This window comes from Microcaecilia unicolor, chromosome 10 (genome assembly GCF_901765095.1).
Source record: "Microcaecilia unicolor chromosome 10, aMicUni1.1, whole genome shotgun sequence".
NCBI classification, from domain to species: Eukaryota; Metazoa; Chordata; class Amphibia; order Gymnophiona; family Siphonopidae; genus Microcaecilia; species Microcaecilia unicolor.
Window position 1 is genome coordinate 220,544,823 of NC_044040.1, and position 27,099 is coordinate 220,571,921.

Sequence of the window (27,099 nt, forward strand, 5' to 3'; positions counted from 1 at the left end):
GTTATGGAAGGGTAGGAAGACTGAATAGAAAAATGTGTAGTGGTGCCCTGGCCACTAGAAGCAGCTTGAATGTTAGTAATCGATGATCACTGTAGAGTAAGAATTTTAGTTTAGAAATGGGCTGCAAAAACGTTAGATGTCATAGTTGAAGATGTCGAAACAGAATCATGAGGATCCTCAGTATAGTTTAGAGACATTAAGAGCCTTAGCTATTAAGAGAGATATATTTTTAGATGTATTAATTTACTGTTTGTAGGAATATCCAAAGATTTAAAGGCAGATGGAAAATCTGACATAAGCGTGATTTCTGCATTTAACATTCTATTTCATTCAACCTAATTTAGACTTAAACTAGGGCTCTTGATTTGAATGAGATAGACCCTGAGTCTGAACTGGGGCAAATTTCAAACTACAATTCTCGCTGAACTGGCCAAACGCAGGACCTCCCCAGCCTGATAAAGTCACCACATATTTCTCAAGAGGTATAATCGACCTGGAACAATTCTGGAAACGTATATATAACACAAACTAGGCCGAACAAATAGACTCTCCCAACTTTCTTAAGACTTGGGAAAGACAGGATGCTTCATTAGTTTTGCTACCTTGAAGTAATTTTAGCATACACATAGTTCCATTATAGTCATTCATAAAATTCAAAGGAAAGGGAACAGTCACGGGCTCAGGGTGAGAGGAGGAGCAAACGTAACGATCAGATGAATTCAAAGTTGTGAATCCAATCCATCCACAAATTTGTGTCACCATAACCAGTCTCAAGCAAATGTTTCCTCTAGACTGGTTACATTGAGAATTCTGATGGGAATTTTTGTTTCAATAGTTTGGGGTACTAAGGGTTAGCATGGGATGGTGAAGAAGAAGTGACTAATGCGAAAGCAGCCAATAGGATCCGTGTTAGTGGCATCTATTCCTATGCCAAAGGTGCGGTTCATTGCCTTATACATCCCCTTGAAGGTGATGAGCATAGGATTACACTTCCCTATTTCACAGGTTGTGGGGTCAACCAATTGTCGAACAATGGTGATATTTGTACGTAGGGGATTATGCCAAGCAGAATGTCCACTGGTTGGATAATTGGGTCCAGTGTACCACCATACATTTGACCATTGTGTACAAGGAGATGCATAATTATTCATTTCAATATAAGTGCACAGATAAACATAGAATTTAGACTACCATCTCTGCCACTCTAAGGATCCCCAAGAGGCTATACTGCAAACATCTAATTGCAACGTAACTGTCTCATCGGTTTCATTAAATTTTATGGTAGTCTTGACTGGATAGTACCCATAAGCGTAGTATCTATCCACCTCCTGGGGATCTACATTATTAGGGCTGTCAACAACATCCTTGGAATTGGCAACTTGTGATTGACAGACTTTAACAAAGATAGCAAAGTAAATAAACATATAGTTATACATCCTTATAGTTATTAATATTAGTCACAAAAAATAATGCAGTATTTCTCAAGAATCATCAAGATTAATGTTAAAATAAAAGTACACAGAAAAGCAAATCCAAAAATATTGAGGGTACATTCACGAGCATCCATCTACTATTGAATCAGTATCGTTAGTAATATCCTGATTCTGAAAAGGTTGGAAAGTTCTTATATCTTTAAGATGTACCCAAGAAGTATGGTGTTGCTGTAACAGAATCTTCGGCTAAGTAAATCAGGAGACAAGAGGCAAATGGTTCTGAAAACGAGGCAGCTTTATTGCTAGCAATGAACAGTACCGAGTTCAGTCTCAGGATACTGCGTCACGAGCGTCATCTGACACTCGTTCTTATACAGATTACTGGTCATGCGCATAAAATGCATCATACGTCACACATACACATGCGCAATACATTAGTAGTTCTGTAGTTCTCACAGAGAAAAGATACGTCAGTTTCATAGCTTTCATAGAAATTGTTACTTTGCAAGAAATGTAACTTATTGCAGTGTTCCAGCACATTTACACAATACAGCCTCTATGCCTGAATCACAAGACTGCGCTGGCAGAGCCAGCTGCCTTCCCTACAATCCTAAATTGCTGACTACTACAACTTATCTAGCTACTGGTTAACAAATACATACTACTAGTAAAAGTCTAAACTGCACAGGTTTAGGTCTTAGTCTAGGCTCATTATATGTAAGCTTAGGTTTTGGTACAAAGCAAAGGTGCAAGTGTGAATGCAAAGTCCAAATAGAAAATCCTGTTAGTACAAAAGTCCAGACAAAGTAAACAGTGTGTAATGCTGTTTATCTAATGCGTCTGCATCCTGTCTGAATCAGTTATCTATCTAGCTATCAGGAGCTGACAGTTGATGGTTAAGGCACAATACAAGAAGATGCAAATGTTCAATAAACATCCAAGTATAAAGTATGCCACAAAGAAGGCAAAATCCATAAGTTGTGTGCAAAGAGCAAAGTCCATAGGTAGTATGCACAGAGCTTGAGGTTGTCCTGCCAGTCTAGTGATGGCTGCAGGCCGTGTACAGTGTTCGCTTGTCCACTCCTACATTGCAAGTTTACTGCGGTGGCAGATAATGCCTCAGTGCGAAAGGGTCCAATGTAAACAGGATCTTTCCAAGTCTTGTGTGTGTAATGTTTGTGATGTACCAAATCTCCAATCTTTAAAGTGTGCAATTTAGGAGGGTCCGTGTCATTCCCCCTGTTGTCTTGCATTTCCTGAGAGAGGCAAGACAAAGATGTTATTTTGGATTGTAACTGATCCCAGTACACCAAGTAAGTAACAGGCAAGTGATGATCAGGATTACCAGGGATGAGACGCATTTTGCATCCAGTATACAACTGGAATGGGCTCAACTTTAATGAAGCAGATTGTGAAGCACGCAGGATGAGCAGCGCTAAAGGTAAGGCATCCAACCAGGATTTGATGCCATGGGACATAAATTGTCGCAATTTAAACAAGCCATTATATCTTTCAACTAAACCATTGCTTGTGGTCTTGTAAACGCTCACCGTGTGGTGAGTAATTTGCAATTTGGAGGTCAAGGTTTGAATTAATTCATTTACAAAATGAGAGCCATTATCAGTGGTAATTTTACAAGGGATGCCAAATCTGGGAATAATATCATTAGAGTACCTGTGCCATCACCTGACTAGTTTCTCGGGTACAGGGAATTGCTTCAACCCATTTAGAAAAAGCATCAACACGTACAAGTAAAAATCTCTTCCCTTTAGCAGGTATAATCATATAATTAAAATCAAAGTACCAGTGTAATCCTGGTCCCTGGACCGTGGGCAAATGACCAGGTGGCACCACATTTCCATGTTTGGGGGTGTTTAAAAAACATTTGTAACACCCTCCCACTATAGCATGACATAGAGCATTTGAGGTGCCCAAATTTTGGAAGATAAGTGTTCATACAAGGTATTAGCATTCAAATGCAAGGGATAATGTAAGGAATGTAATAATAAAAATAAATGTTGCGTTACACAAATCTGACCAGCAGGGTGCGTCCAGAGACCTTCAGGACTCAAGGAGCAGCCAGATTGTTGCCAGGCCTTCAATTCTCCCTGTGTGGCCGAGGCTTGTAAAGCTTCATATAGCTCATTCCCGGTCATTGTTTTGGGCACAGAAGTGTCTACAACCATAATAACACCTTCTGTGCTATCATTATCATAATTAAGCGGTGTTTCAGTAACTTCAGTGTAGTAAATTTAAAACAAATAGGAGAACTTGTTTCTTCACCCAACACATAATTAAACTCTGGAATTTGTTGCTGGAGAACGTAGTGAAGGCGGTTAGCTTGGCAGAGTTTAAAAGGGTTGGACGGTTTCCTAAAGGCCAAGTCCATAGACCACTACTAAATGGACTTGGGAAAAATCCACAATTTTGGGAATAACTTGCATAAAATGCTTGTACGTTTGGGTAGCTTGCCAGGTGCCCTTGACCTGGATTGGCTGCTGTCGGGGACAGGATGCTGGGCTCGATGGACCTTTGGTCTTTTCCCAGTATGGCATTACTTATGTACTTACGTACTTCTTTAGCCAAATCATCTGCCTTATGGTTATCATTGATCTCATAAGAGAACACAGATTCTTGATGAGCTTTAATCCATTTGATGGCTGTATGTAACTTTTTCTTATGATGTGCTTGTAATGCTTCATATACTTTATTCCACAAGGTAATATGACTTCAAGGGTGACCAGTAGAGGAAATCATACCTCTCTGATTCCATTTTTGAATATGTGAGTGAAATGAGGAAAATACATAGCTAGAATCTGTGACTATGGATACATTCTCTTGTAATGCCTTAGACTATAATACATATAACACAGCAGTCTAAGCAGTATAAGTGTCCGGAAGTCTATATTGTACAATTTCAATAGGTGTTTCATCAACAGTACCAGTTTCGAGCATTGCCCTTCGGCCTTGCATTGCCCTTCGGCCTTGCGACGGCTCCACGCACATTTACCAAAGTCATGGTCGTGGTTGCAGCGGCCCTCAGAAAAGAAGGGATTCTTGTTCATCCATACCTAGACGACTGGTTAATCAGAGCGAAGTCTTATCAGGAAAGTTGTCAAGTCACAGGTCGAGTGATGCAGTTTTTGCAGTCTCTAGGTTGGGTGGTCAATGTAGCCAAGAGTCGGTTAGTTCCTTCTCAGTCTCTGGAGTATTTGGGAGTTGTGTTCGACACAGCGCGGGGCCGAGTCTTTCTGCCGCAGGCCAGGATTGTAAAGCTTCAGGTCCAGATAAGGGAGTTACTTCAGCACCACCGTCCATGTGCTCGGGATTATCTTCAGGTGCTCGGTTCCATGGCAGCCACTATAGAGGCAGTACCCTGGGCCAGGCTTCATATGAGGCCTCTTCAGTGGTCCCTTCTCTCCCGGTGGTCCTCTCAGAGGGATTCACTACTGATGCGACTACCTCTCCGCAACTGAGAACGCAGCTCCCTGTTCTGGTGGCTGCGGATGAAGAATCTGACGGTAGGAATGCCTTTGGAGTCTCCTCGGTGGATACCGTTAACAACAGATGCCAGTCTCCGAGGATGGGGAGCGCATTGTCTAGGCAAGTGGACTCAGGGTCTCTGGTCTCAACTGGAAGCCATTCAATCAATCAACTTTTTGGAGACCAGGGCGATTCGGTTGGCTCTGCAACACTTCAGTTCTCTTCTGGTAGGCAAAGCGGTGCGGGTCCTTTCGGACAATGCCTCGGCAGTGGCCTATATCAATCGTCAGGGAGGAACGAGATGCCGACTATTGTGTCGGGAGGCGGAGAGTCTCCTTTCCTGGGCGGAAGTTCATCTAACGGCCATTTCAGCATCCCACGTAGCAGGAGTAGAGAACGTTCAAGCCGACTTCCTCAGTCGCCACACTCTCGATCCGGGAGAATGGGCTCTCAGCGCTCAGGCGTTTCAGGTTATAGTGGAGCGCTGGGGTACTCCAGTTCTCGATCTTTTTGCCACCAGTCTCAACTCAAAGGTCCCTCGGTTCTTCAGTCGACGAAGGGATGCAAGAGCGGCAGGGGTAGACGCTCTCTTGCAGCAGTGGCCCCCCGACCTTCTTTATGCGTTTCCTCCTTGGCCACTAATAGGTCGTCTCCTGCAGAGGATCGAGGAACACAGAGGACCGGTAATTCTGGTGGCACCGGACTGGCCTCGGCGTCCTTGGTACGCGGATCTGCAACGTCTGTCGGTGGCGCCTCCTTTTCGACTCCCGTTGCACAAGGCTCTGTTGGTACAAGGGCCAGTCCCACATCCAGATCCGGCTCGATTTTGTCTTACGGCTTGGCTCTTGAACGAGCCCGTTTAGCTAAGCGGGGGTTTTTCACAACCAGTGATTTCCACCATGCTTTGTTCTCGTCGGCGTTCCACCTCTCTGAACTATATTCGCACTTGGAGAATTTTTGAGGCTTGGTGTGTAGAGGCTGACATTCGTCCTTTCGGCGCGTCAGTGGCTCAGATGTTAGATTTTTTACAGCGAGGGTTTGATAAAGGGCTGTCTCTTTCTTCTCTTAAGGTGCAAGCGGCAGCTCTTTCCTGTTTCAGAGGTAGGATTAGGGGTAGGTCTTTCGCTAGGCTGCCCGATGTAGTACGTTTTTTGAAGGGAGTCAGTCTTCTTCGTCCTCCGGTTAGGTCAGTGTTCCCATCTTGGGATCTTAATCTGGTCCTTTCGTCTTTGACAAAACCTCCTTTTGAGCCATTGCGTGCATGTTCGTTGAAGGATTTGACTCTTAAGACAGTGTTTTTGGTGGCTATTGCCTCGGCTAGGAGAGTCTCGGAGTTGCAAGCTTTCTCATGTAGATCTCCATTTCTGCAATTTTCAAAGGAACGAGTGGTTCTTCGTCCGGTGCCTTCCTTTTTGCCTAAGGTGCTGTCTCGATTTCATCTATCCCAGTCAGTGTTTCTGCCGGTTCTAGGATCGGCCTCAGGGACGCAGGAACAGAGACGGTTGCATACTCTGGATGTTAAGAGGGTGCTTAAACGGTATCTCGCAGTTACTAAGGATTTTCGTCGCACGGACCGTCTTTTCCTTCTGTTGGCCGGTCACCTTAAGGGTTTGTCGGCTTCTAAGCCCACGTTATCTAGGTGGATCAAAGAGATGATAGCGTCAGCCTACCTTTTAGCAGGTAAGGCAGTCCCGGACTCGGTTAAAGCTCATTCAACTAGAGGGCAGGCAGCGTCCTGGGCCGAGTGTTCCTTGGTTCCGCCAGCGGAGATTTGTAAGGCAGCTACGTGGTCTTCTCTCCATTCCTTTTCTAAGCATTACAGGCTTGATGTTCAATGTCGGCAAGAGGCGGTCTTTGCGTCGCGGGTAATCTCAGCAGGTTTGCTGGGGTCCCTCCCGTAGGACTACTGCTTTGTTACGTCCCATCAGTCCAATCCTGGGCCGGTCCGGAGGGATGCTAAGGAAGGAGAAATTAGACCTTACCTGCTAATTTGCTTTCCTTTAATCCCTCCGGACCGGCCCAGGCCCCTCCCGTGTGATATATTTCTGTCTAGTTCTCTATGTTCCATGGTTTGCAGAGATGTGTTCAGTTCTTTGTTTGTTGAGCTGTTTTGTTTGCAAGTTAAACCATAAATAAATGGGTTAAAAAAACAAAAAAAACAAACAGTTTCTATTAAGGCCATACCGCTGCTCTGGTAAGGGTATGTGGTGAGCCATTATAGTTTAGGCCATACCGCTGCTCTGGTAAGGGTATGTGGTGAGCCATTATAGTTTGGCCATACCGATGCCCTGGTTAGGGTACTTGGTGAGCCATTATGACAAGGCCATACCGCTGCTCTGGTGAGAGTTGTCGGTGAGCCTTTGAGCACGTCTTCAACAGTGCTCCCTGGTTGCTTGAATTCCTTGGGGCACAGACTGTTCTTCTTCTTTCTGCTTTGTTATTTAAATACTTGGGGCTAGGGTCACATGACCAGGGCTCTTATTGGCTATCTAGTCAAAGTTTTTTTCTCAGTCTCCTCCTGCTGGTAGACGTGCACAACCCATCAGTCCAATCCTGGGCCGGTCCGGAGGGATTAAAGGAAAGCAAATTAGCAGGTAAGGTCTAATTTCTCCTTTGGCGGGATCTGCCCGTAAACCAGACTGAGCCCATATGTAAAATTTCAAATTGAATACTTAAAGAAGCAGGCAGTGAGGGTAACTGGACAGTACACTGGTGAGGAAATAAACCGGTCCTTTCACTCATAGTAATCAAGGGATCCAAACGTTGCAATTCTGTTGAAGTAAGGGGTTGTATTCGGTGTACAGTACTAAGTAGTACCACTTATGAAGGAGTCATGCGACTAATATGTTTGTTCAAAAGATACTTAACATCATGTGAGCTATGAATAACTACTGGCAGATGAGGTATATAGCTTTATAATTTTAAAACAGTAGCTGCAGTCACAAGTCCTTTTTCACACAATGCAAATCCTAATTCAACTGGGGTAAAAGTCCCAGATAAATATCCACAAGCTATATCATCATCATGCTGAGTTATTAAAGCAGCCCATGTATTTTCATCATGAGTTATCCACAAATGCACATCATGTGACATATCAACCGTAGCAAGTGGGGAGCTCTGCATTACATCTTTCACCAAAGTCAGTAAAGCTAATATTTCAGCATCAATAAATTCGAGAGATTCAAATTTGAAATTATGTTTTCCCGACAATTTCTGGTAAAAGGGCTTAGTACGTTCTGAATAATTAGGTATCCATAAAAGACAAAAATTAAGCATACCTAACACAGTTCTGAGTTTGGTAACATTGGAAGGCATATATACTTTGGAAACATGCTTCATAGTTTCTGGACCGAGGCTGCGCCTCCGGGCACCAATTTCGTGGCCCAGAAACATAACCTGAGTCTGTGCCACCTTCAATTTTTTCCTATGAACTTCATACCTCTTCTCTGCTAAAAAGGCAGAGTGACCGTTGCAGAATTGATCAGAAACTCTGAGGCAGGATATCAGAGTGAGAGGGAATCTTCCAACTTGAGTTCTTTGTGTTGCATGTTTGACACCTCCCTGCTAGTTACCTTGAAAATGCTCTGAAGTTGGAATCTTGCATGTATGACACATCCCTGCTAATTAACTTGAAGTTCCCCCCTCCCCGCTGCCTCCAGCCAAAACCAGAAATAGGAGCCCTGAAGATTCTAGGGGCAAAGAGGGTGGGAAGCATTTAGCTACTAAGAAACAGATTAACGGCGGTCCCTGACTCAGAACTACTCTTCTCCCCCCATCCCCTCTGCTCATTAACCTATCATTGAAACCTGTTCCAGTTCTGACCTCAACAGCTTGAAAGAAAAGCTGAAATCACACACAAGACTAGAACACCAGACCCACCCCAAAGAACAAAAGCCTCATCATGCATCCAGTCATCAGTACACGGTCTTATTAGTAGCCCACAGTAAATAGAAACCAAAATGAATACCTTCAAACTACTACTAACAATTTACTCCTTAACACTGATCCACTTTACACTAACCACTCCCTGACAGAAAATAAAATTATACGCATACTGTACAACCACCAAAGACTGATCAGATACACCACACCCTATCAAACCGACAACAACTTAAACAAAGGAAGAACACCAACATGCGGACAACCACTACAGAATGCAAATAGGGTCCAAACAAACCCACCATAACAAAGAAATTACAACTAATAAAAGTCCACACAACACCAAACTCAGAAGACCCATCCCAAACAATGCAAGTGGGCTACATCAACGCCAGATCTGCAGTAAACAAAACAGCAATATTAACAGACTGGATCATGACAGAAAACCTTGACCTACTCTTCATCAATGAAACCTGGAACCACGACCAAAAAGACCCAAAATCCTAGACCTCTGCCCTCCAGGATACAAAATCACACACTGGCCCAGAAAGGTGGTGGAATAGCACTAATCTATCGATCCAACTTCACCACTGAAACCATTGCCGAGTCCATGACACCTCAGCTTGAAATTGCTTCAATCAGAATCCAGAACAAAACTCTACGCGATCATCTGAATTGTATCTTGTTTTACAGACCTCCAGGTAACTGGAACGAAAGCCAGACTAACTTCACGGACTTCATCTCAAACACATGTGTAGCCAACTCCAACGTACTAGTACTAGGAGACATCAATCTTCACTTAGAAGACCCAAACTCAACCAACGCACGAGGATGTAAGGAATTCCTCCACCTATGGGATCTCAAATGGCCACAAATGTAAGCAACCTACATCAAAGGGCACACACTGGCTCTCATCTCAGATAAACTTTCAACAGACCAGAACTTTATAATAACAGATATTAAATGGACAGAAACACCCTGGACTGATTACTACAAACTAAACCTATCCCTACACTGGCGGAGGAAGGGATCACACCTAACCCAAGAACACACATCCTACAGAAAAAGAGGTCATGTAGACACGACAGCATTCTGGCAACTGATATAAGACAATGAATGGACAGCACAAACAGACTCCATATACTACCTCTTGGAATGGGATAAAAGATGCAAAGGTATGCTAGATGCAATAGCACCCTTACGAACAAAAACATCACTTAAACAGAACTCGATACCATGGTTTAACGATGAACTGAAGCAGCTAAAATTGCAATCCAGGAAACTTGAACGAGCATGGAAAAAAACAAAAGATGAACACACACTCAACACATGGAAACAATCACTAAGGAAATACAAATATGCAATAAGACAGACCAAAAGATCATACTGTAAAACTAAAATAGGGACAGATTACAAAGACACGAAGAAATTATACCAACTCGTGAATAAACTCCTAGACACCAACTTGGTCACTACATCGAATACAGACATCCCATCTGCTATTTTAAAAGTTACGAATGGGGGCCTCGATTTTAACATTAGGCCTCGGGAATCTTACCCTCTCCCCCTGGCTGGCCCTAATAATAACGCAAGAGGAAGTCAATAGGGCAAGACGCAGATAAACGAAATGGTAAATATTCTAATAGACTAGAATAAAGCACCTGAATGGTTAATGGAGAGAAAAAAAAAATCACATCTAAGACACCCCCTTTCCTTTGCCTAGGATGCTTATAGAGATGAAAAACAATCAAGGATAGTTTGAGTTAAACAAACAAGCTTGCCATCAGTTAGCCAAATTAAAATAATATCCTTTATTAAAAGATGATCACCGCAGTTTGAAAGGGTATTGATAAGGCCTAGGTTCAGCTGAGACATTATGGTGCCAACTTTAGAAGCTACAATATCATACCGAGGTTCATTAGAGAGCAGTAGAAATCTCAGATCACAGGAAAGGAAAGCCGCCTAACGGACCTGTGCAAAGAAATAGATTGAACCATCATCAGGAAAACAGCATATGCAAACAGAAGGCATGGAAGGGTAATAACTTGGCCAAAGCAAACACTGACAGGACCCCATTCTTTGTCTCTCCAGCTCATTTGCTGATCCTAGAATTGCTGCTTTGGGAGATTCATTCAATTACTATGGACTTTACAACATTAATTTTGATTAGATGTAAGGCAAGTTTGTTCCAAAAGGTCAGATAACTGATCGCCTCTAAGGACTCTGCTAAACTTGACAGCTAGAGGGGCATTTTCGAAAGGGACGTCCACGTTTCGATTTGGACGTCCTTGCAAAATGTCCCGATCCAGGGGCAGGGAAACACATTTTCGAAACAAGATGGACGTCCATCTTTCATTTCGAAAATACTGTCAGGGACGTCCAAATCCTTAAATTTGGTTGTCCTTATTAGAGATGGTCGTCCCTAGACATGGTCGCTTCTGATTTTCAGCGATTTTTGAAACCAAGGACGTCCGTCTCAGAAACGACCAAATGCAACTGGGCACCCTAGAGGGCACTGCAGTGGACTTCATAAATTGCTCCCAGGTACATAGCTCTCTTACCTTGTGTGCTGAGCCCCCCAAAGCCCACTACCCCCAACTGTACACCACTCTTACAAGTGAAGGAGAGCACCTATATATGGGTACAGAGGGTTTCTGGTGGGCTTTGGAGGGCTCGCTGCTTCCTCCACAAACGTAACAAGTTGGTGGGATGGGCCTGGGTCTGCCTGTCTGAAGGACATTCACCCACTAAAACTGCTCCAGGGACCTGCATACTGCTGTCATGGACCTGAGTATGACATCTGAGGCTGGCACGAAATATTTTTAAAGATTTTTTTTTAGGGTGGGAGGGGATTAGTGACCACTGGGGGAGTAACGGGAGGTCATCCCCAATTCTCTCCGGTGGTCATCTGGTCAGTTTGGGCACCTTTTTGTGCCTTAGTCGTAAGAAAAACAGGTCCGGGTGAAAACATCCAAGTGTTCTTCAGGGATGTCCTTATTTTTTTCGATTATGGGTCAAGGACGTCCAAGTGTTAGGCACGCCCAAGTCCCGCCTTCGCTACACCTCCGACATGCCCCCTTGAACTTTGGGCATCCTTGCGACTGAGCGCAGTTGGGGACGTCCAAAATCGGCTTTCGATTATACCGATTTGGACTACCCTGGGAAAAGGATGCCCATCTTCCGATTTATGTTGAAAGATGGGCGTCCTTCTCTTTCGAAAATGAGCCCAAGCTAGAGTCTTCTGTGAGGTTTGAGTTGCTGTTGTTCAATATTGTCTCTGGTTATATTACATTTCTGGCCAAGTGGCAACATTAGATCAAAAGTAAGATATTATCTTTTGTACCCCCCCCCCCCCCCCCCCCCAAAGCTTGCAGGAAAAAGAAGGGTAGGGGCTGGGAGCATCCAGAGATTCCCCAGGTGTTTCCAGATTTCCCTGGAAAGCTCCCAGGTATAGGGTGTCCCCATGTATACAGGCTGGTGCAAGTAACCCTTCTAAACAGGTCATAGGAAATTGCCAGAAAGTAAAAGGTTTTTCTGCCACTTATTCAGATATAAGGAATCTCCTTTGATTGTTCAAGTGCTGCCAGTGGAGCACCTAAAAGGGTAAAAGCAAAGAATTACACGTTCAGTTCAAGTTACTGTCCCTTGTCGGATTGACGTTCTGGCTCAGTAGCAGGATACAACATGTGTTGCTGCTGAAACTGCTGTTTCTCGTCTTTCCTCCAGGGTTATAGCACGAATTTCTCTGGCATCCTCCTAATTTTCAGCTATTGTCTATTGCTGCTCAAATTAAGCAATAAAGTTTGTTCTTGTTATGGCAGGCTGGGAGGGGATTGTGCTTACCAGGCCAGGGTCAAAAGGAGAGGGGTGGGGGGGAGAGCAGCAGAGACAAAGACAGGCTGAAGCTAAAGCCTATCAGAAAGAGAGAGAAAAAGGGCAAAATCCCAGCAGAAAGAGACAGATTGATCCTCTGAGGAGGAGAGACAGAGCAAAATTCTATCAGAAAGAGAGAGACTGAACCTCTGAGTAGAGACAGAGCAAGAGTCCCAACAGAAGAATATAGACTGATCCTCTGAGGAGAGACTGCAAAATCCCAGCAGAAGAAGACAGATACACACTGCACCCGAAGCAAAGCGAAAACTCCCAGCACAGAGAGACAAGATGCCGACTAAACCCCTTAAGAGGCAGAAAACAGAATCCCAGCAGAAAGAGAGGTGAAAGAGACTGAAGACCTGAAGAGAGATGACAAAATCCTAGCAGAAAGAGACAGACTGAAGCCCCAAGGAGACAAGGCAAAATCCCAGCAGCAGCAACAGACAGACAGACTGATAGTGCAGACCAGACTCACTGCACCTGAGGAGACCAAAGTCAAACACTCAGGAAAAAAAAACAACTAACAGTGATTCACTCTTGAGGAGTCACATGGCAAGGAAGAGACAGACTGCAGTCAAGGAAACATGTCCCAGAAGAGAGACTGTGAGTTAGAGGCTGTATTCCAGCAGATTTAAGTCTGACTCATAGCAAAATAGACTGACAGTGAAACTCTGTACCCAAGGAGACAGCAGAGAGCGGCTGATTAGTACCTAATGAGGTACATCTTACATTTCTAGCAAAGATAGGCTGCGCATAAGGAGGTGAAGCTCAAGTTCCCAGCAGAGATAGATTGACAGAAATAGACAAAGGTCAAACTCCCAGCAGAGACTGAATAATCAAGTACAGAAGTATAGAAGAAAAACAGGGAAGAACGGGAGGGAGAGAGAATAATAGAGGCAGTGAGAGAGGGAGGAGGAATGTAATGTGAGTGGATCTGGGGCAGGAGAAACTGGTTTGCCAGGTGTCAGAAGACAGGACCCAGGAGAGATTGCATTTAATACATCTGCATCTTCTTTTGGACTGACAAATGAAGGAAAGACACCACTGAAAAGCTCAGTATAATTACCATGTTGTAGGTCCAAGTCAGACTTCATCAGGCCGCAGTGAGATATCCAGCAGCAGTGTCTATCTCTCCAGAGCCAGGTTTGTGCCTGAGAGCTGAATGGATTTCCAGAGGAAGAAACGATTCACCAATATCAGCATCGCACTGATTTTTCTCTTTGGGGGCATTGAGTATGGTAAGAGGCAGTGTGGATTCATAGACGCGTTGCTCGTGCCAGCCTCTGCCCTGTATTTAGGAAAGCACAAGGGATTGCATTATGGGGTCATGGCAGGAATGCAAACAGCCTCCAGGGACACAAGCACCTCTTTGAGGTTCCCAGTCTTAGATACCATACACACGCCTCAGCATGTTTGTGTTATAGGGCATTGGTGGAGGATGTGTTAAAGTATTTTCTACAAATTATACTGAACTGCAATAAGTTGTAACCCAAAGAACTTACAGTGTAAAGTTTTATGACTTATTGTATAGTTTACTTCCACTAAACTGGAAACAGTGTGTAACCTAACTAAATTATTTTAAATTGGTACGCTAGGCACTGAGAGATAGAGGGAGCACATTGAATAAGTGAGTGACTCATTTTACGCGCCCAGATGCTGCACAGTGAAACCTTTCTGTAACAGCATCTGGGCGCCTGAATTCTGGTATACAATACTAGAGTGACTCAGTATCAGGATGGTAAAGGCGGTTAGCTTAGCTGAGTTTAAAAAAGGTTTGGACGGCTTCCTAAAGGAAAAGTCCATAGACCGTTATTAAATGGACTTGAAGAAAATCCACTATTTCTGGGATAAGCAGTATAAAATATTTTGTACATTTTTGGGATCTTGCCGGGTATTTGTGACCTGGATTGGCCACTGTGGGAAAAAGGATACTGGGCTCGATGGACCTTTGGTCTTTCCCAGTATGGCAATACTTATGTACCTAAAATCTAGGCAGCCATAGTTACCCCAGCTGTACACCTAAGGTATTGTGTATATGGCCTGTGTAAGTGACTGCACTGTCCTGCCTTTCCCATGTTCTGCCCCGTTTCATGTGCAACTGAATGTGTATGAGTGTACGTTAACTCTACTTACGAAAGTGTAGGTAGTCTGTACGTTCGTGCATGTGAGAGGCCCCAGTTATAGAAATCACCTCAAATGGTGGTGTCAGAAGCTAGGACTAAGACTTGAATGTCTTGCCTCTCCCAGTAAAAATAGAAACCTTCCGGCCAGCAGGCAACCAACCTGCTTCTCGCCCCATCTCCTGGCCCAGGTCTGGCCCCAGTCCCCCATCTACACGTAACCTCGTCAAGTGAAGGGGTGCTGATTTTGAGGTGGAAAGTACAGTTGTGCTGTATGTGATAAGAAGGAGTCCTGGATCTGAGGGGAAGATGCAATAGGACTGGAAAGGAATACAGGGGATGTGTTGGATTAGGGGGAACGGCTACTGTGATCAGGTTCTGGGAAATGAGTTATCTTGAACTGAGAGCAATGTTAGAGGAGCACAGGATCTTTAGGAGGTAGAGAGTGGGTGAGAATGGAGGAGAGGAGGAGTTACTGGGGGAGGGAGGAGGAAGAGAAGTCAGGCATGTGGGCTATATTGGAAAGTGCTTCATTTTTAAAGAGGATGAGAGTAAAGGGTTAAAACTGGAGTAACAATGGTTCCAATGCTGTATTTTGAGGGGATGAGGGAGATGATGGTGAGCTAGCTCTGATGAAGCAGAGTGAGGAGAGGATGGCTGAGGAAGGAAAGTGATAGTTCTGGGGAAGATGGTGGATGATTACTTTTTCCTTATAATCTGCTCACTGATGGATTCTGTCTTTTGCTTTTTTTTTTTTTTTAGCTGTGATCCTACCTACTATCTGGGATTATCTTCGAACACTTCATGCTGAGCCCTACTTCCTGGGCTTGGGCCTCTCTGCCTTTAGTTTCAGTGGCCTTCTCTCTGGACCTCTGTTTGGACAATGGTCAGACCGGACAGGACACACCAAGGCCATCATCCTATTCGCCAACGTCTTTGAGATAACTGGTGAGTCAACAACATGTTTCCCTCCAGATACAGGGCAACTGCTTCTGAACATGGAATAACTTTGCTAAATATCGTACAGATAGCGTTGCTTTGTTAGTAGCCAGCAGTGGCGTGTGGTGACATTTACATCAGGGGATTCAATAAATGTGCTGAACACCTTCAACTATGTACCTCCCACTCCAACAAGATCACCAAGTGGGGCTTGATGGCCCCAACCTCATACTCCCACGCCAACAAAAAACACCAAGAAACTTGCTCGTAGACAATTGGAGTGCCTGCGCTGGCAGTCCAATTGTCTAGCACTCCAATTGTCTACGAGCAAGTTTCTTTGAAAAGATCTTTTTAAAGACCCATCTCGTAGATCAACACACCACGTGTCTTTCAACGTTTGCATCAGCTGTTCTCCGTCGACTGAGACTCCTGATGCAGGCCTAACGGCTGAAACACAACGTTTGTGTCGAGTCTTTTTTCACCAATAAACAAGTGTTTTTAAGATCAATCTATCCAGTTTTTGGTGTTCCGTGGTCAAACATCCCACTTTCTCCTATACCTCTCTATTTATAAAACATGTTGTGTAGCAGTTGTACATACATGCTGTAAACATGGAAAAAGCTTTATGCAATTATTTCAAATCTGCCTCTGTTTTATGTCTTAAGACTTTTCCTCAAAGTCTGCTCAGGCATTTTCTCCCATTCCTTTTGAGCTTCCTTCACTTCAGCATTGTGTCTTGTCCCCATGTCCTTGACATGTTCATTCATTTCTTCTCTTAATAGTATAAACTAATCCTAAGTACTGCATACGTAGAGTAACATAGCTTTTTTGGATGCAGTACTCTGTAGAACTAGAGGACATGAAATGAAGCTGCAAAGAGAGGCATATTCCGGAAACTATCAATTAATGTTTATTCATAGAAATGGTGGTGGATGCCTTGGATGTCCTTCCAGAAAATGTGGTAATTGAGAAATATATGGGATAAACACAGAGAATCCCCAAATGGTGGTGGACGCTTGGAATGCCCTCCTGCGGGAGGTGGTGGAGATGAAAACGGTAACGGAATTCAAACGTGTGGGATGTGCATAAAGGAATCCTATGCAGTAGGAATGGATCCTCAGAAGCTTAGCCAAAATTGGGTGGCGGAGCAGGTGGGGGAAGAGGATAGTGGAGGGCAGACTTATACGGTCCGTGCCAGAGCCGGTGATGGGAGGCGGGACTGGTGGTTGGGAGGCAGGAGATACTGCTGGGCAGACTTGTACGGTCTATGCCCTGAAAAAGGCAGGTACAAATCAAGGTAAGGTATACACATATGAGTTTATCTTGTTGGGCAGACTGGATGGACTGTGCAGATCTTTTTCTGCCGTCATCTACTATGTTACTATGTAATCCCTGAATGCCAAGAAGATGGAAACTAAGCATTGAAAGCTTTTCTTTATAAGCTGCTAAGAAGATGGGAGTAATCAGCACGAAGTGGGGTGGGGTGGGGTGGGGTGGGGTGGGGTGGGGGGGATTAATTGTGGACAGACTAAATGGACCATTTTGCTCTTTATTTGCCATCATCGAGTATGTAATTCAGTATCTGATGTGCATTACAGGGATAACTTTGCTGCTCTGTTTTGTTTCCAGGTAATTTTATGTACTTTCTTGGTGTTTCAAAATGGCTTTTGCTGGCCAGTCGATTTGTAGCAGGTAAGGAGGACCAGAAGAGGACCTTGGACTTGGAGACTGAGAGAGACTGTGAGGACTGAGGAAGGATGTGTGATGTATGTAACATACATATACATAGTAGATGACGGCAGATGCATGTGACTATTTTACACATTTTAGGCCTGTTTGATAACACAGATTGATTTGGATCAGAAAAACATTGTTTTAAGCCACAGTAAGGGGCTCTTTTACTAAGCTTCGGTAAAAGGGGGCCTGCACTAGCATCATCATGTGTTTTTCATACATGCCGAGGCCCCCGTTTACTGCAATAATTCAATACATAGCGGTTTAGGTGTCATTGTTGATGATATGTTGAAACCCTCTGCCCAGTGTGCAGCGACGGCTAAGAAAGCAAATAGAATGTTAGGTATTATTAGGAAAGGAATGGGGAAAAAAACAAGGGCATTATAATGCCTTTTCTCACTCCATGGTGTGACCGCACCTCAAATATTCCCCTGGATTCTATATAGAATGTTAGGAATTATTTGGAGAGAAATGGAGGATAAAACTAAGAATGTTATAACGTCTTTGTATCACTGCATAGTGTGACTGAATATTCCCCCAGATTCTATATAGGTTGTCCCAATTTTGTGTGCACAGGGCAGATACGTGCACAGATTAATTAGTTAATGAACCGTTAACAATCACCTTTTGACGTTAATCACCATCTGCCTATTCACTATTCTGTAACACTTTTTGCCCTTAGGAAGGACATGGGTGGATCCAGGGGATCCAAAAGTTTAGGTGCTTTGTGATAAGGGTTGTGTTCCAGGTTTCAGCAGTCAAATGTTCTCGCGCCCAACGTAGGGAGTGGGAATCTGCTTTAAGCTTTATTCTAGAAAAGACGCTCAGCCCTGACCACTCTTTAGAGAGCAGCGCTTGGTGCAGATTTTTCCCAGCACCTAATTTTGAACATCATTTCCGGAATCTGGTCCATTGACTACGATACTGGTCACCACATCTCAAAGAAGATATAATGGAAGTAGAAAAGGTTCAGAGAAGGGCGACAAATATGATAAAGGGGATGGGACGATTTCCCTATCTTTTCTGATTCCACTATATCTTTTTTCAAATGCAGTGACCAGAATTGCACACAGTATCGAGGTGTGATGTCACCATGGAGCGATACAAAGCAGTGCCGTAGCGAGGGCTAATGGCACCCGGGGCGGGTCGCCGCTGCGCACCCCCCCTCCCCCGGGTGCAGCAAGGCGCGACTCCCCCCCCCCCTCTGCGGCGCACCCCCCCCGGACCGCATTCTTACCTGCGAGAGGGCCGATCCGCCCCGAGTGCACGTCACTCGGAGCTGCATCAGCCCCGCTGGTTCCCTGCTCTCTGTGCCCCGGAACAGGAAGTAACCTGTTCCGGGGCAGAGAGAGCAGGGAACCAGCGGGGCCGACACCCCCCGAGCGCGTGCACCCGGGGCGGACCGCCCCCCCCCCCCCCCCTTCCTACGCCACTGATACAAAGGCATTATAACATCTGTCTGAATGTATCCGTATACGGGGACCGTGCAAATAGTAAAAGTTATCTGTTAAATCTTGCATAGTCAGTAGTCCAACATGGGTTGGGGTTTTGTGTCCAGTGTTTCGAAACATCTGTTGCTGTGTGTTTAGCCACAAGTTCTGGCTGTGAAGTAAATTTTGGCATGAAGTTGTACTGGCTGCTGTTCTTTTGTCATTTGGATGTTTCTTGTGTCTCACAGGAATTGGTACTGGTGTGGGGGCTTCCATTTTCGGCTACCTGACTCGCACCACTAGCTCTGCTGAGAGAGCCTCTGTTTTTGCTGCTGTTATGGCTTGCAGACAGGTCGGTTTGCTGATAGGTAAGAGACTAGGAGGACAGTAACATCCTTCTGCTTCTGACCCGTTCTAGATTCAGATATGCCTTCAAGTCAGAATTGACTTCTGGTGACCACACAATGAGGAAGGAACAGACCCCCCTCCCACCCCTTTTGTGGGTTTCTTGGCATGATATAGGAATCGTTTGCCTTCACCACTCTTCCGAGGCATGAAGGGTTAAGTGACTTGCCCAAAGCCACAAGGAACTGCCATGAGATCTCAGCCTGGGCATTCTGATTTCCCTCTAACTATTAACTACTCCTCCACTCTTCTAACCCTTTACTGCCTTGATCCTAGAAAGCATCTGTACCTCTAACAATGTTTGGAAGATGCACTAGGACTCATTTTTCAGGAGTTAATTCTACAGCCGGTTCATGGGAAACAGAGCATGTTCTAGTTTTCAAGAGCTCTTCCAGAGGAATAGTGCCTCTCAACTATCTGTCAACCTATATTTAAATCTATATCAACCTATATATAAATTTATCTATCAATCTATCTGTATATAAATCTATCCATCTATGTATTATCTGTCTAATCTGTCTGTCATCTATTTTTTTCCATTTGATTTCATGCCTCACTCCATTCAACTTAAAAGAAAATGTCACTTAAGTCCATAAGTGTTGCCATACTGGGACAGACCGAAGGTCCATCAAGCCCAGCATCCTGTTTCCAACAGTGGCCAATCCAGGTCACAAGTACCTGGCAAGATCCCAAAACAGTACAATACATTTTATACTGCTTATCCTAGAAATAAGCAGTGGATTTTCTCAAGTCCATTTTAATAATGGCTTATGGACGTTTGTTTTAGGAAGATACCCAAACCTTTTTTAAACCCTGCTAAGTTAACGGCTTTTACCACATTCTCTGGCAACAAATTCCAGAGTTTAATTAGTGAAGAAATTTGTTCTCTGATTCATTTTAAAGTTACTACTTTGTAGCTTCATTGCATGCCCCTAGCCCTAGTATTTTTGGAAACAGTAAACACGCGAGTCACGTGTACCCATTCCACTCCACTCATTATTTTATATACCTCTATCATACCTCCCCTCAGCCGTCTCTTCTCCAAGCTGAAGAGCCCCAGCCGCTTTAGCCTTTCCTCATAGAGAAGTCGTTCCATCCCCTTTATCATTTTCGTCACCCTTTTCTGTACCTTTTCTAATTCCAGTATATCTTTTTCTTGAGATGCTGTGACCAGAATTGAACACAATATTCAAAAGCATATACAACATGATAAAACTATATCGAAATTGTATAGTTCAACCTAGTGCACCCCAGCTAAAAATACCTGCAGCCCTCAAGGTTCCATAAAGCAGCCTAAAACTATGAAGGAGATGGAGGATGCTCTGATTAGGGGAGCTCTCATTCATAACACCTTAGTGCAGTTCCAAAAGATGGTGTATGTCCTGATTACGAAGGTGATTGCCTCCAGCAGCTCAGCTTCACTGCTGGGAGATGCTGGCAGATGAAGCATCTCCTGCATGCCAAGTACAAGACATTCAATCTTAACAGCATGCTGGGGTACGGGGACATGATTTGGGATGTGAAGAATTACCCTAATGCCGCTATGAGGTGCTTTAAGATGGAACGGTCTTGGGTGGGACAGAGCCCACCTCCAGCAGCACTGTATTGCTTATGACTTTGCCAAGGTGTGATGTAGACAGCCATCTGAATCTAGTTTGGGAGATGTGTTGTGTCCTGGGTGTAACGATGCCTAATGTACTGCACCCCTGACTCTCGTTATTAGAGATGTCACTTGTCCTGGGGATAAGGTCACCTAGTGCACTGTACTCATGACTGCTCTTTAAGATGAAGCTTGTCCTGGATTAAGGACACCTAGAGCAGCACTTCATAAGGAGTTTTATTCTTTACTTTTTTTTACAGGGCCTGCCTGCAACCTCTTTCTGCGCTTTTGTAATTTTAAGCTGGGTCCTTTTGAAGTCAACAGGTTTACTGCCCCAGGGGTGAGTATTCTAATCATAATTAATACTTAACAGCACAGGAGAGAAACGGTATCAGTAATACAAAAGCAAGAGATGAAAGATAAACCCCTACGTAAAGATTCCCCAACAACAAAAAAAGTAGGGAAGAGACATAGACCAACGAACCACTAATGTAATGCAAAAAGATTAATTTAATACAGCAATACAGTTTTCAGAATACAAACCGATTCTGACTCGGAGTTACTTAGGGTGATCTGGGGTAGTAGTGCAGAGTGGGAGTAAACAGTGTCATAGAGAGTGAATTACTTTACATAGTCAGGGTGGTCTGGGATAGTAGTGCAGAGTGTGATTGAGTAGTGAACAGTGTCATAGGAAGTGAGTTACTTTGCACAGTCAGGGTGGTCTGGGATAGTAGTGCAGAGTGTGAGTGAATAGTGAACAGTGTCATAGGGAGTGAGTTATAACTTATGTGGCACAATCAGGGTGGTGTGTGATAGCAATGCAGGATGTGAGTGAACAGTGTCATAGGGAGTCAGTTATCTAGAACAGTCAGAGTTTTCTGGGATAGTAGTGCAGAATGTGAGTTAGTAGTGAACAGTGTCATAGGAAGTGAGTTACTTTGCACAGTCAGGGTGGTCTGTGATAGCAGTGCAGGATGTGAGTGAACAGTGTCATAGGGAGTCAGTTATCTAGAACAGTCAGGGTTTTCTGGGATAATAGTGCAGAGTGTGATTGAGTAGTGAACAGTGTCATAGGGAGTCAGTTATCTAGAATAGTCAGGGTTTTCTGGGATAGTAGTGCAGATTGTGAGTTAGTAGTGAACAGTGTCATAGGGAGTGAATTACTTTGCACAGTCAGGGTGGTCTGGGGTAGCAGTGCAGAGTGTGAGTGATAGAACATCAGAAGGGAATTGAGAGTTTATTTAACAGTTCAGTAGAATAACAGGAAATCGAGTGAATTGTGAACCCAGAAAAATGTGCTCTAATGGTTCAAACTGAAGGTCCTTCGAGTTCAGTGGCATTTGTAGATCACCTGGAAGTCCCCAGTAAATCCTAATGGGAGAGCCTTTCCTTCTTTCACTCCGAGACATGAAAGTTGTTGATCACCATGTTTGCCTGACTAATAAATGCTAGTTGATCTGTTCTCCGGATTCTTGCTCAGACCTCTTTTGCAGTTTCTGGTAGGACGGCAATGCAGCAAATGAAAGATGAGATAGTTGTGCAGGGGTTCAGCAGAGGGTTAGCAGTGCATGGGGTCTGCTATAAGTGTAGAACATGAATGGTAATGTATCAGTTGTGATAGAGCCACAGGGTGAAGAGCAGCGCATGGTGTGAGCGGTGGGATAATAGAACAGTATGTCACTGATGGCTTAGCAGTGCTTGGTGTAGCTGTTTTTTTTTTTACAACTTCTTACTGTTGCACAACGTCCTTACAATCACTTGTCTTCCAGCTCTTCATGTGCATCCTCTGGGGCCTTCTACAGCTCCTTGTGGTCTTTCTGTACAATGACCTTCCATCCTCGTACTCTGCAGACTCAGAGACTGCACCTTTAGTGCAGCCGAACTGTGCAGAAACCGCTGAATATGGAAGCATTAATGACACTGAAGAGGCAACAGTGCCGAGTCCGAGCCAGAAAAGAGAAGAGGACAGTGCCATCGAGAGCAGCTCTGAGAACCTGAACACCTTGAAAGGTAACTAGTGCTCTTGTAATCTTGGCACGTCTAAGCTAATGAGCAGTACACAGGGCAGGATGCTCGTGTGTGGTTACTGGCATATGGTAAGAAAGTACCTTGACTGGCAAGCAGTACATAGAAACATGGGGAAGTGAAGGCACATAAAGACCATATGATATCCAGACCATCTACTCTCCTTTTCACTCCCTTACAGACCTTTATACTTGACCCAAGAACTTTTGAATTCACGTACACTTTTCATCTCCACCACCACCTCCACCAAGAGGCCGTTCCACGAATTCACCACCCTTTCCGTGAAGAAGTATTTCCGCAGGTTACTTCTGAGTCTGTCCCCTTTCACCTTTATCCTATGCCCCTTCGTTCCAGAGCTTCCTTTCAATTGAAAAAGACTCACCTCCTGTGCATTTATGCCATGAAAATATTTAAACTTCTCTATCATATGTCCCCTCTCCCGCCTCTCTTCCAAAATACACAGGAGAAGCATGGCACACAGCATGGAGGTGTGTTCACTTTGTATAATGGAGTGTTATTTCCTGAAGTGAGGAGGAGCACGGCACACAGCATGGAGGTATGTTCTAGAGCTGTACTGAATATTTGTCTCAAAAAACTTGAAAATTCTTGGAGTCACCATCGATCGAAACCTCACCCTTGATGACCACGTGAAGAACACAACGAAAAAGATGTTCTACTCCATGTGGAAGCTTAAAAGAGTAAACCTTATCTTCACGAGGTACGTATTCCGCACCCTGGTACAGTCAATGGTACTAAGTCATCTGGACTACTGCAACGCACTATACGCTGGATGCAAAGAACAAACTATCAAAAAACTACAAACCACCCAGAATACTGCCGCCAGACTCGTATTTGGAAAAACTAAATATGAAAATGCAAAACCCTTAAGAGAGAAGCTCCACTGGCTCCCACTTAGGGAGCGCATTATGTTCAAGATCTGCACATTATACACAAAATCATTCACGTAGACGCCCCAATCTACATGCTAAACCCTCGTAGACTTACCTCCAAGAAATGCCACAAGAGCATCCCGCAGATTCCTCGACCTACACTTCCCCAGTTGTAAAGGACTAAAGTACAAGCAGATGCACGATACTACATTCTCGTACTTGGGCACGAAACTGTGGAATGCACTGCCTACAGACCTGAGAACAATCAACGAAACAACTATTTTTCGCAGATCTCTAAAGACATATCTCTTCAACAAGGCATACAATGAGACTAACGGCTACACAAATCCACCCGACAACCCACTCAGCCATGATAACTTACCTACTATAACTACCTAATCACCCCTTTTCTTCTTCCTTCTATCCTTACCTATCCTTGGCACAATATTAAATGTATCTGTCACCCTGCAATGACTTTGCTAACAAAACTATGTAAGCCACATTGAACATGCAATGACTATGTTAACAAAACTATGTAAGCCACATTGAGCCTACAAATAGGTGGGATAATGTGGGATACAATGCAATAAATAAATAAATTTGTATTCAAACTGATTCAGCCTTGGATCGTACACTGAATACATTATTGTATTTGACCGAGTAATAAAGTGCTATGAAAATTTCACACAAAAGTTGTCCAGTCTCTATGCCGGGCTGGTATAAACCTTTGCTTTGTACTTTATTGGTTACAATTGAACCTTTGTTTCGTGAAGGGAACTCCAGATATCATTTATCAGTTCTTACATCTTGTGTAAATTTGGCTGTTTTCAGTGTCATCATGTAGGTTCTTCTATGTTATAGAAAGAGTGTTTTAAATGTCCACTTAAAGGAAATAGATAAGTGACATCCTGTGTGGATTTACTTTCCAGTAATGGATGGAGATGGAAGGAGAGCTTTATGCAGCATGTGCAGGGCATAGGGTAGCTGAAAAACTTCCTCACAAGTTCCACTGTATTTTTTAATTACATTGTACCCCGCGCTTTCCCACTCATGGCAGGCTCAATGGCGGCTTACATGGGGCAATGGAGGGTTAAGTGACTTGCCCAGAGTCACTTTACATTTAACAAACAAACATGTTGATGATTGCAAAGCCTACTGGTGAACATGAGGTCCCACTGGTTCAAAGTGCTAGTAAGAAACTAGAAAGTCAACTGAACTTAACCGATTTTATACTGTAAAAACGCAGTGGGATGCAGACAGGTCAGAGGCCTGGGAGGGAGCATGAGGAGTAGCCTAGTGGTTAGTGGCAGTGGACTTTGATCTTGGGGACCTGGGTTCAATTCCCACTGCAGCTCCTTGTGACCTGGGTAACTCACCTAACCCTCCATTGCCCCAGGTACAAATATGTACCTGTATACAATATGCAAAAAACCGCTTTGAAAGTAGTTGCAAAAATCACAGAAAGGCAGGATATCAAGTCCCAATAACAAGGTTCTATGCACAATCTCAAAGAGTAGCAGCATTCCATGTAGAACCCCAAAGAATAGCAAGTTTCAAGGAGTAGAGATTTGAGATTCTGGAATGTTACTGCTATTTGAGATTCTGTTGCTACTATTTGAGATTCTACATGGAATGTTGCTAGTGGAGGAGTAGCCTAATGGTTAGTGCAGTGGACTTTGACCCTGGGGAACTGGGCTCAATTCCCACTGCAGCTCCTTGTGACTCTGGGCAAGTCACTTAACCATCCATTGCCCCAGGTGCAAATAAGCACCTGTATATACTATGTAAACAGCTTTGAATGTAGTTGTAGTATATAAAGTCCCATTTCCTTTTCCCTATTTGAGATTCTACATGGAATGTTGCTACTATTTGAGATTCTGTTGCTACTATTTGAGATTCTACATGGAATGTTGCTAGTGGAGGAGTAGCCTAGTGGTTAGTGCAGCAGACTTTGAACCCGGGGAACTAGGTTCAATTCCCACTGCAGCTCCTTGTGACACTTAAGCCTCCATTGCCCTAGGAACCTGAATTATAGCTACGTCATGCAAGGTTCCACGTTAGGAGTCACTGACCAAGAAAACGGATCTAGGTGTCGTCATTGATGATACGTTGAAACCTTCTGCTCAGTGTGCTGCTGCGATTAAGAAAGCAAATAGAATGTTAGGTATTATTAGGAAAGGAATGGAAAACAAAAATGAGGATGTTATAATGCCTTTGTATTGCTCCATAGTGCGACCGCACCTCAAATATTGTGTTCAATTCTGGTCGCCGCATCTCAAAAAAGATATAGTGGAATTAGAAAAGACGCAGAGAAGGGCAATAAAAATTATAAAGGGAAATGAAATGACTTCCCTATTAGGAAAGGCTAAAGTGGCTAGGGCTCTTCAGTTTGGAGAAAAGGCGTCTGAGGGGAGATATGATAGAGGTCTATAAAATAATGAGTGGAGTTGAACGGGTAGACGTGAAGCGTCTGTTTACGCTTTCCAAAAATACTAGGACTAGGGGGCACGCGATGAAGCTACAAGTAGTAAATTTAAAACGAATTGGAGAAAATGTTTCTTCACTCAATGTGTAATTAAACTCTGGAATTTGTTGACAGAGAATGTGGTAAAGGTGGTTAGCTTAGCAGAGTTTTAAAAAGGTTTGGACAGCTTCCTAAAGGAAAAGTCCATAGAACATTATTAAATTGGACTTGGGGAAAATCCACTATTTCTGGGATAAGCAGTATAAAATGTTTTGTACTTTTTTGGGATCTTGCCAGGTATTTGTGACCTGGATTGGCCACTTGGAAACAGGATGCTGGGCTTGATGGACCTTTGGTCTGTCTCAGTATGGCAATATTTATGTGGTAATGGTGGTTAGTTTATCTGGGTTTTAAAAAGGTTTGGACAAGTTCCTAGAGGAAAAGCCCATAGTCTGCTATTGAGATGGACATGGGGGAAGCCACTGCTTGTCCTGGGATTGGTAATATGGAACGTTGTTACTAATTGGGTTTCTACCAGGTACTTGTGACCTGGATTGGCCACTGTTGGAAACAGGATACTGGGCTAGATGGACCATTGGTCTGACCCAGTATGGCAATTCTTATGTAATAAGTTTTTGAACTTTGCATTTTGTGTTCAAAGCAGAATCTAAAATGATCCCTAGAAATATCATAGCAAAATTAGCAGGGATGTCATTTGATCGCTAACCAGATAATTTCAGGATTTGCCTTTTTGCACCTTGCACCTGGCCTGCCATGACTGCCCATTCCTGGCTTAAGCATCTAGCACAGGCTTCTTATAACAG

General features: G+C 43.8%; 1 protein-coding gene across 2 annotated transcripts in view; it reads left to right on the forward strand.

The window, feature by feature from the left end:
- Positions 1-12,674: 12,674 nt before the first annotated feature.
- LOC115478606 (major facilitator superfamily domain-containing protein 8-like) overlaps positions 12,675-27,099 on the forward strand; it is a 75,158-nt gene continuing 60,733 nt past the window's right edge. Inside the window, exons 1-6 of one of the 2 annotated variants that reach the window (XM_030216089.1) lie at positions 12,675-13,906; positions 15,551-15,736; positions 17,357-17,419; positions 19,140-19,259; positions 21,157-21,236; positions 22,666-22,906. In XM_030216089.1, the coding sequence (XP_030071949.1) occupies positions 13,831-13,906; positions 15,551-15,736; positions 17,357-17,419; positions 19,140-19,259; positions 21,157-21,236; positions 22,666-22,906 (766 nt within the window). In that variant the 5' untranslated portion in view covers positions 12,675-13,830. The remainder of the gene's footprint in view (positions 13,907-15,550; positions 15,737-17,356; positions 17,420-19,139; positions 19,260-21,156; positions 21,237-22,665; positions 22,907-27,099) is intronic. The other variant, XM_030216090.1, reaches the window with a different exon arrangement.